We start from the raw sequence: 11069 nt of genomic DNA, 5'->3' as shown, positions 1-11069 counted from the left end.
CCCCCCGCCTGAGCTGGGCAGCTTGTCCCAGCCCCATTTGCTCCCTCCCCTCTCACCCAATTGACTTACCAGCTGGAGGCAGCTGTCAACTGCCTGTTTAGGTTATGGCCAAATCTCCGAATTGGCTGAATCTTTTCCGAAGCTTTTCGAAAGGCAGATTTGGAATGCTTTGAATCTATTTGGAGCTTTTACTTGGTCTCCCGATTTGATTAGGATTCAGAGATTTGGTCCCCAAATCGGGCCAAATCTCTTCCAGATTGAATCAGCTACCAACGCTTTGCACAGCCCTAACACACAACCTTGGTGGTGTAACCTTTGCATCTGGAGGTTACAGGAAGGCTGAAGTCAATGCATGGGTGTTCTGTTTTAACATTTCCTTTCTTTTGAACACCTGCCAAGTTATATAGAAAATGGATTGCACAGGGCCTGTTCCAGTTTACTCTTTGATCTATTTTTGAGAGGAAATATTTACTGTAAAAGAAAAGTGATGTTATATATAGGCAAACTTTCAATTATTAATTCTAAATTTTTCTGCTGTTCTTGCGGACTGTGTATCTGCTGAAGCTTGTGCCTCTCTAGAAAAAACTGTAAGTGTTGATAGAAATCAGGCCAACACTTGAATACTGCCTAATTCCTTATGAAAGAGAATTACTTCATCCTTAATATTCAAGTAGGAAGCCTAAATTTTTTTTTTAATTCTCTGAAGGGAGATGGGATGATAAAGTAGAATCTGATGAGTCCCATTAAATTCTCAAAGGTAACATACCTTGTATCTGACTTATCCATATATACCATTCTATTTCTCTATGCTAGATGCTTAAAAATAATGTGCATGGTATCATATAGAGAATCTTGGGAGTTTTGCCACTACTTGTGAAATTTTCAGGAGACTTAGGAAAATTTGTGGTGTCTATTAGAACACAAGTAATAAATACCATTTGAGAACATACGGTCTAGGTAAAATCCTGTCCCCATTGGAGACGGTTGGTTTCCTCCTCTGTATTCACTGAGGTTCCTTTTCCAAGTTAAAATGTACTTTTTATAAATCTGCAACAATGACTATAATCTAGACATTTCCAGGCAGTTCTTCCCTTTTTTGTTTTGCTTACAAAAAGCACCATATGTGGAGAATAATGTAGCCTTGGTAAGTTCTGCCAACAGAGTGCTCTGGTTGGCTAAACATCCGTCTGCTTTATAATTTTTGTAATTGGTTTGTTTTTTAAAAAGGTCATTCTAATTTCTTCTACAAAAACCTCTTTCTTTATACAATGTATTATCCCTTAGTTGATGTTTTAAATTTACCATTGTTTGCTGCCTTGCTTAGACCATTAAGCCAATAGTTGCAGTCTGTAATAAATTAATATTTCTGGTTAAAGCTAGCCAGGCAGATATATTGTGTGTGTGCATTTCACAGCATGCCATAATCAATAGGATTTTTAGGAAACTAAAGCTAAGACAGTAGCGAGGACTGCCATCCTAATGTATAGCTATCATTGCTTTTTCTGGTACAGGAGTATAGCACTGAATATCAGTATGTTCTTTACGTCTCTCTCATTTAACCTTGTATTTTATTGAAGTTTGCAGCTATAGAGATATAAGAAGGGTATCCTTTCCTGATATCTCATTCAATTTCACTCATTGTTTCTGGAAAAAAAATCATCTTACATTCTCAAACTGTATATTTTAATTTACCTATTTCCTAGGCACATCACCTCATAAGGTGATACTTTGAGCAATAGAAGTTCATGATCCTACCTCATTCAAAGTCAGGGGTAGTTTAAACATTCATCTAACAAAGAGAAAAATATGGCATAACATTTCTTTAGTCTCTCATGCAGCTTTGCTGATGTGTATGGCATTTTGATTTACATGCATAAACTTTTATATATATTTTTCTTTTCTTTTTTGTCTTAGTGTTTTGCTGTGCGCTCTTTGGGCTGGGTAGAGATGGCAGAAGAAGATCTTGCTCCTGGAAAAAGTAGTGTTGCTGTCAACAATTGCATCAGACAACTCTCTTATTGTAAAAATGACATCAGAGACACAGTCGGAATTTGGGGAGAGGTAAGTGTTTGGTAAATGTAACCATTTTTTGGTGAATTAACCATTTTATTTCTTCCTTGAATGCAGCCCTCCTATTCTGTAAAACACCCTGAAAAGTGCACACACGTGCACAAATGGTAAATTTCCCACCCATATAAAGTACCAGTTTAAAATGTTACTGACCAAAAAGTAAAATTTGAATAGTATAATTTATTATGCAATTTAATGTGAAAAACAAAATGAAAAATCGGAGCCAGTCTGGGACTGCTGTAGCAACAGCTGGTGCTGCCAAAAAGGAGAAAAGACATTGAGAATGACCTTGAGATTTTTTGGTTTTGGCTGGTTAGGAAAGTAGGTGTCACAAATGCTGTGATCAAATTATTGCATCTTCAGTTTGTATATTATGTACTGTATAACAGGACCAATATTACAGTAACTAATGGCTAAGGTATACTGAGACTGTACAGTTTGGTGGTAAAACATTTGTTGTGAGGTATTGTTTAAGGAGGCTGGAGTTACTCTGACTAATAGACTTCTATATAATCACACTGCCAGAAGCCTTCATCCAAAGTCACTGAAATGAATGGGAACATTTTTATTGGCTACAAGTGGGCTTTGGATTAATGCCTTGTTATTTTACTCTCAAGCCCATTACCAAGTGGAAAAGGAGTGTTAGAAACTTCAGGTTGATGAGGGATGTAGGTTGTAGACATGTTGGTGTAAGGACATAAAATCATGGTTTAAATGGATTTGTGACATTGGATTTATGACGCATTATAACTTGCCTGACATCTGACTCCCCAGGTATCTCTCCACTATTTACCTGCTATATTCATCCCTCTTCTCTGCCCCGCCTCTCCCCTCCCTTCCCCCCCCACCCTGTCGCTCACCCACTGACTCCTCAGTTTACATCTTCACTGACTGCCTATTTTGCATGCAGCCCAGCCCAGCCTCTGGTTTCTTTACTATTCAGTCCATCCAGGAAGAGCACACACCAACTGCAGATGCTTCCTGAGCCTGACAAAAGGTTTTTAAACTCAAAAACTTGTTAAGAAATTCTTTTTCCAATTATTTAATTTGGTTTAATAAAAGATATCTGTTTTACCCAAATAACCTTGTTTGCCTTCAGGTTGATGAAACATTTGCACCAAGATGTTACAAGAAGGCTTGAGTGAAGGCATGACTGGTCTGTTTTAAACAACCGCCAAGTTGTTTTCCATGCTGTGCTCCTGTCTCCTGACTTGTTGGCATAAATATTATACTAACTTAGAGTTCCTGCACCCCATGGTCCAAATGCCGATGTCACATATGAAGAGGATGAACATTACATAATGAAAATTCAGTATGAGTCTATATGGAGTAGTATCACGCGGTGGGTAGAGCACTGGGCTGGAACACAAGAGCCCTGGGTTGTGTTCCCAGCTCTTCCCCTAGCCTACTGGATGTTCTTGGCCAAGTCACTTCCCTGCGTCTCAGTGTCCACATCTGTAAAATTATGACCACTTTTGAAAAATGCTTTGATTAAGTGCTACATTAAGTGCTATAAGAGCAAAGGAATTAGGAATAAAAGGAATCCACAAAAAGCCTCAATGTGCCTTCTAGCCTTAATTTCTTAGACTGTGGGATGGCAACCTTTTGTCACTGTGGGCCACTATTTGCAACCCAGTCCCTTCCATGGGCCACACTGCTGTACCTCCCAGGTGCCTTCTCTGCTGCTTTGCCTGGAATGTGCTGCCAGTTCCCTGAGCTCCCACAGGCCAGATCCAGTCTATCTGTGGACTGGATTCAGCCTATAGGCCACAGGTTGCCAACCCCTGTCCTAGGCTAAAAAAAAGTACTGCTTTCATTTACCAGATTACAAGAAATCTTGTCTTATAGTTGCATAAGTAGGGAACCTGCATATTTTTGCTAGAGGGCTTCACTGCCACCCCATCAGAACAGGATGTCCCATCATTAGGAGCTAGACAAAGTGATTACAGATAAAAAAATGCCTATCTTTGTGAAATGATGAATGAAAGGTCCATTCATCCAGTGCCATTGTCATGACCTTAGGGCTTGCATTCTTTTTGCATGGTACAGAGGCTTCAGACTGGGGTTTGGAGTAAGGAAATATTTAGAACAAAAAAAATAACTTAATGCCTTAGTCCATTTGGAATGAAAACTCTTTTCCTAGTTTTAAGTTTATTTGCATGTGAAATGAGACTAGATATCTGTTCATGGGCTTTGTGGTCTATATGCCACCAACTGAATCTCCAATAAGCATTTGATGTGATAATATTCAAGAATGAATAACCTTAATGTGAATGAGGATGGTAAATTGTACTTTCTAAAAAGCTTTCTAGGTTATTACCTTTAAAAAATATATATTTTTAGGACTATGTGGAGGTGTTACATTTATATAGACCTAATGAGGTTTAGGTCAATCTAAGTGCCAGTCTGTGCAGAAAGTCAGAGAGATTAAGCTAGGTAAAAAATGGTGGGCCCAGTCTAAGTTCATTTGAGGAGGTGAACTAACTTGGATTGGGAATGGGTTAGCCTCTCAACAACATTTTTGGGAAGAGTGCCAAAAACACCCTCAACATCAGTTTATAAGATGTTGGCATGCCAGGGGTGGATAATGGGGGAGCTGTGTGGGGCTTGATACTTGTTGTGGCAGCAGAGCCCTAGCCTCTTCCCCGCTATCTGCTCTGAGGCAAATGTGCCAAGCAAAATGCCTTCATGTGTCATGCTCTGGCACCAGTACCAGGGGTTGCCTACCCTGGGTTAGCCCAATCTATCAAACACCTGCATATGTTTAGAGCACAGACCTGGGGCTAAGAGAGTCCAGCTACTTGACCCATCCCTGGGTCTGTGCTCTTCCTAAACACTTCCCCCCATCCTCTGATGGGGTTATTTTTAGCCCCCTCTCCCTCTTCCCACCCCTCATTGACCCTCCTCATCCCTGGGTGGACTAACCACCAGCCACACCCATCTGGCCAAAGCCTCCCACCCCCCAGACCTGCTAGCCCCACTGATTCTGCCCACCTCTCTCCATGTCCCAGGTTATTTCTGCCAGGTTCCTGGTGTGGCTCCTGTCACTGGTGAACATGTGCACAAGCTGCTCCCAGTCTACTGTCACTCATCTTAAATAAGTCATGTGATCGTAGACTGAGTTCAGTGAATGTCTGCATATACCTAGGAGTTTGTGATGAAGGAAGAAAATCAAGATGAAAGGTACTACTTTAGGACCATATTTCACTCAGTTTATTCATATGACTAGTTCCCTCAATTCAGTCTTACTAGACAAATAAGTAGAGCTGTGCTAATGGATTTTTTGAGCGGGTGGCTGAACTAAGATACCCAAAAAGTTCATCCCTGTTCCATATTGCATCATTTATCAAATATCAAACACCATTTTATCAAGTAGAAGCATTTCATTCAACCTCAAATGAAAAGCTTTGCTTTTTTTGGATGTTTAACTCTTTATTGCTCTTTTTAAAAAAATAGGTCAAATTTGAAACAAAAACCTCATTTTGAAACAAAAAGTTAAGCCAGTTTATTCCAAAAATACCAAAATGAGACTTTTTACTTTTTCCTAATTGTTCCTTTCCCCTACATCCCCCCCCCCTTTTTTTTTTGGTTGAAACTGTTAATTGATTTCAGTCTGAATTGGCAAAAGTTCCATATCCTTTTGTCTCCCCAAAAATGCATTTTTCAGTGAATGTGCTAACTGCTGAAAGAAACTTTTACTCAGCTCTACAAATAATACAATTCAGACATGGAACCTGATGAAGTGCCCATTATTGTAAATAGGTTCTTGTTGACTTTTAAAGAAATCCACAAAACCTCATATTTTGTTTAGCAGAGTAGTGCTGGGAGGCTTGGAAGAAGCATATTTAAGAGGGAGCTGAATAAAGGGAGAGAGTGCAGTTGATGAACTGGGTGAAAATTGGAAGGAATACACAGTACACACTGCAACAGTAAGGAACTAGTAAAGTTTACTAAAAATTATGATTTTAAGGTTGAAGGAAGATTAAAAGTACTAGCTAGATTAAAATATTATTAAAGGGGAGTTAGAATTAGGATAGGATTATCTGTTGGCATTTGGTGCATAAATACCAGTGGTTACATGTTTACTTCATACAAGTCAGTTGAAGTTTTGCCACTGATGTGACTACAGAAGCAAAGAAATTGCCTTGTCTACAGAAAACAACATATTAGTTTCATAGTTTCATAGTTGGTAGGGTCAGAAGGGACCTGAGTAGATCATCAAGTCTGACCCTCTGCCATGGGCAGGAAAGAATGCTGGGGTCAAATGACCCTGGCTAGGTGTCTGTCTAGCCTCCTTTTGAAGACCTCCAGGGTAGGAGCGAGCACTACTTCCCTTGAAAGTTGGTTCCAGATCCTAGCTACCCTGACTGTGAAGTAGTGCTTCCTGATGTCTAGCCTGAACCTACTCTCAGTAAACTTGTGGCCGTTATTCCTAGTTACTCCTGGTAGTGCCCGGAGGAACAGGGACTCTCCCATTCCCCACAGGTCCCCCCTGGTAAGTTTATAGACGGCCACCAGATCCCCTCTCAGCCTTCTCTTGTGGAGGCTGAACAGGTTCAGGTCTCATAGCCTCTCTTCATAAGGCCTGCTCTGCTGCCCCCTGACCATGTCAGTGGCCCTCCTCTGGACCCTCTCAATGCTGTCCACATCCCTCCTAAAGTACGGTGCCCAGAACTGGATGCAGTACTCCAACTGCAGCCTGACCAATGTGCTTTTCACCCCTTTGTCCAAGTCGCTGATAAGGATGTTGAACAGTATGGGCCCGAGGACCGATCCCTGGGGGACTCCACTGCCCACATCCCTCCAGGTCAAAAATGACCCATCCACCACCACTCTGGCTGCAGCCCTCTAGCCATTTTGCGACCCATCTGACTGTGTAGGCATCAATGCCACAGTCGCCTAATTTTTTAATGAGAATGGGGTGAGAGACAGTGTCGAAGGCTCTCCTAAAGTCCAGAAAGACTACGTCCACCGTGATAGCTGCATCCAAGGATTTTGTCACATGGTCGTAAAAGGCAACCAGTTTGGTCTGACAGGACCTGCCCCTAATAAACCCATGCTGGTTGCCCCTAAGCATAATCTCCCCTGCTGGTCCCTCGCAGATGTGCTCCTGGATAATTTTCTCAAAGAGCTTCCCAGGACCAAGGTAAGACTAATGGGCCTATAATTACCTGGGTCCTCCTTCCTCCCTTTTTTGAAAATGGGGACCCCGTTGGCCCTTTTCCAGTCCTCTAGCACCTGGCCAGAGCACCACAAGTGCTCATAAAGCTGTGCCAGGAGTTCCGCAATGACCCCTGCCAATTCCCTCAGCACCTTGGAGTGGAGATCATCTGGACCTGCCAATTTAAACATGTCCAGCCGCACCAGAATTTCCCTAACTAGGTCCTCCCTGACCCTAGGCCTGGCGGTGCCTCTCCTGAGTTCGTCCGGAATCCTGGTGGGGGAGATGTCCTGGTCCCGGTTCTTTGCTTGAAAAATGGAGGCAAAGAATTTGTTAAAGAGGTCAGCTTTTTCATCTGGTGCAATCACCAGATTGCCAAGTATGTCCTACAGGGGCCCCACGTTACCCGGTGCCTTCTTTTTATTCCCTATGTATTTAAAAAAGGACTTCTTGTTATCTTTGATTCTGGTCACTAGACCTAGTTCCATCTCCATCTTAGCCTTCCTAACAGCCCCCCTACAGTCTCGAGCAACAGAGGTATAATCCTCCTTGGTGATAGCCCCTCCTTTCCACCAGGTGTTTTCCTCCTTTTTAGTTTTCAGACATTCCTGAATGCCTCTGGTGAGCCATGGGGGCTTTTGAGCACTCTTGCCCGCTTTGATTCACATTGGGACTGTCACCCTTTGGGCTCAAAGAATCATCTCCTTAAGGAATGACCACTTGTCTTAGATTCCCAACTCCCCTATCCTCCGGGACCTCAGTGCCTCTCTGCCTAATCTCCTTAACTCATTGAAATCGTCCTTCCTGAAGTCAAGGGTTACCGCCTTCCTGCAGGCCTTTGACATCCTTATGCTATGCTATTCCTACTTCCCACAATTCTGTGAAATGGAAGGGAAGATAAAAGTCTAAATAGTCTGTCTATAGTGCTGCTTTTCCATATTGCAAAACTTTTAAATGATTTACCTTATAATTCTATATTTAACTTGTTGCAGTCAAAAGTGGGATTCAGATCTAGTGCAGTTAAGGATTGACATGACACCTCATTCAAGTAATGGCAGAAAGGCTTTAATAACTATACCACAAATGAGCTATAAAACAAAATGACAGAAAAAGACTCCTTCCCAATATTCAATAAATGAGCTATCACAAAAGTCCAGTATCTATTAGCTGCAATAGTGTTTCTGACAAATACAAACAGAAGGCGGTTTCAGTCTTTACAGCCTTCACTGGGCATGGGTCTCTCACTGAGAGTGATCGGCTGGGGGCAGGTTACAATGTTTCAGTGATTTTTTTTTTCTCTCTCTCCTGGAGCCCATTTTGCCAGCAACTCTGTTTCCTTCTTATATTCTTCAAGGCTACAGACAAACATTACACACAAACCAGTTTAACTGATCAGAAACTGGTTTAAACCTGTAACAGAACAGATGTTCAGAGCACATAAACCAGTTTGAAAATGGCTGGAACTGGTTTGAGATAAACCTGGTTGAATGTAGTATCAGATTTAACGGATCTGGGTCAAACCAGTTTATGCAATATCTGTCCCAGACCCCTTGCTGGTTTAAGATAAACCAGACACCCCCAGCATCCTGGCATGCTCTCTGGGCTGGGCAGGGCTTTCTGCTCCACAGCAGGGCTGGCCCCTCCCTTCTGCTCCCTGGCCAGAGCTCTGGCAGAGACTTGTAGGCACATAGCATCTGCCTCGCTTCTCCTTGCTAAGCAGGGATTATTCCCCTCACTCCTCTGCTTTATGCAGACACCTCAGCATTAGTTAGCAGACCACATGCTGGCTGTAGTCCGTGCTGTGGGAGACAACAAAAGCAGACAGGCTTTTTGGAGCTAATCAATAGGTAACTTAATGTCCTTCCTGGGAAAAGCTGTTTAAGAAGAGAATGAACTAATGGAGAGAGGCTTTGTTTTAATGGGTTGATAAACACTGATTTAGGGGTGATAAACATTCCCTGCTAGGCTTCTTAGGAGGGTGGGGAATAATAAGATCATCCTGCCAGGGTCTGGCCATGCCCCCCTCAGCGAAGGGAAGGCTGCTGTAGCGCCCCCCAGCTTCTAGCCTGAGCCACTGCAGGCATGTGCCTGAATTTTTTCAGTCCAGTGGGGATGTCTGTACTGTTACAAACCTGTTTAGCCTAGCCAGGTTAGACTAACCCACAAAGATTGAATCAGTTTAGGCTCAGGCTTTTTGAATGTCTATCCCTAGCCCAAAGCATTGTATAGCTTCAAAGCATTCCTCCTTGATAGCCAGCCTATTAAAGTTCTAACAAAACAGGCAGGGAGGCACCATCGTGTTACAATTGATAGTTGCTTGAATCCTGTGTTGGGTCATCCAGTTGTGAAACTTGTTTTTGCAAGTTTTTGATCAGTCCAGAAGTTACACTTCAATCAAATGGGATGGGTGTTGACTGACTGAATGGCATACCTTGGAGGCTCTGATCACAGGACACAGTTTTGGGTAGTTGTTTTAATAGTGGGGCAGAACCCAAAATATTCTGAACCGGTGATAGTCGATGGAGACATTTGCAAAAACCAAACAGACATTGAATGACTGTTCCAAGAAATATGTCTTAATCAAGGGAGGATGCGTCAACAAGGAGGATACAGTTACATAGACAGATGCAGTTATTTATGAATGGTTTAGTATGATAAAACATTGGGTACATTTGCAACTATCATAGAAGATGAAATCGGTTGGAATTGTTTCATTTTGCATGGTCCCAGTCATGCTCTTGCATTCATGTGCGAGATGCATTGTTATTGGAGTTTGGCCATTTACATTTCATGTGTAGGTCCCACTGAATAAAGTTTGTCCCCAGAATTTTCTGGGATTAGGTTTTTCCTTTGCTTTATTTAATTTCCTAGGGTTTCTTCATTTTTCAAGAATCTGTATTTTCTTATAGCACCAGGCTTTTTCAGTCTTCAGAATTTTGTGATAGCCAGAATGTGGGACTGGTTTATCAAACCTGTTTATATTCAGGTCCCCAGAGTCCCTAAATAAATTCTGGTTGTCTTCTGCCATACCATCTCCATCTATAATAATCTTTGAATATTAAGGCTACAAAACTTGAACAAAATATATAGCAGTTGACCACAGCCAAGCCATCCTTTTGTGAACTGCTGGAATAATTTCCTCTAACTTTTGTTCAGCATGGCCCTTATCTGCCCATTTCCCAACTCTATCTAAATCATTAGGTTTCAATCTTATTGTCCTAATCCAATATATATTTTGTATTATCAGGAGATTTTACCTTACAAAAATTTATATCAAGGTTGTTGCAATGCAAATAAATGTGTAACTAGAAAATAGTCCAAATACTCATCCTTGTGGCACTTTCACTTTCTTTCTCTTGAGTTGTTTACAGTGTAACTTCTTTATCTTTTTCCTGTCTAAAGTGATTTGTGTTTATTCAGCCACCTTAGAAATCATGCTGATCTGTTATTGCTTGGGGTAGTTGTGCCTCATTCCTTTTTTAACTCTTTTTCTTTTTGTTTATACAATAAGCTACTTTATTGATATTCTTTTGCCATTTAACATTTCATTATTGCAGCTGTTTCTTCTGTTCCTGTCCCTTGGGTGCCTGTAGACGTGTGGGACATCTGCTCTGTGTCGGTGTGTGCTAATTAGCCTCAGTGTCTCATGTATTCAGCATCTCTGCACTTCAAAATGGCAGCGGAGCGCTTTAACAAAAACTCATCAAATGATCTTTAGTTAAAGCACCACCTCCTCCGCCGTTTTGAAGGAGGGTGCTGAATACACAAGATGCCACAGATGTTTCAATTAGAGCAGTTCCCAAGAGCTGCTCTAATACAAGTGCTCCCTCCTCCTACC

At 41.8% G+C, this 11069-nt stretch overlaps 1 protein-coding gene across 2 annotated transcripts in view; it reads left to right on the top strand.

Moving 5' to 3' along the window:
* APBB2 (amyloid beta precursor protein binding family B member 2) overlaps positions 1 to 11069 on the top strand; it is a 290361-nt gene that overhangs the window by 211533 nt on the left and 67759 nt on the right. For both annotated transcript variants that reach the window (XM_025192056.1, XM_025192055.1), the window contains exon 9: positions 1915 to 2061. In XM_025192056.1, the coding sequence (XP_025047841.1) occupies positions 1915 to 2061 (147 nt within the window). The remainder of the gene's footprint in view (positions 1 to 1914; positions 2062 to 11069) is intronic.

The sequence above is a fragment of the Alligator sinensis genome, unplaced genomic scaffold (assembly GCF_000455745.1).
Source record: "Alligator sinensis unplaced genomic scaffold, ASM45574v1 scaffold1550_1, whole genome shotgun sequence".
Lineage (NCBI taxonomy): Eukaryota > Metazoa > Chordata > Crocodylia > Alligatoridae > Alligator > Alligator sinensis.
Note: the sequence above shows the minus strand (reverse complement) of the source record. Positions and strands in the feature narration are given on the sequence as shown.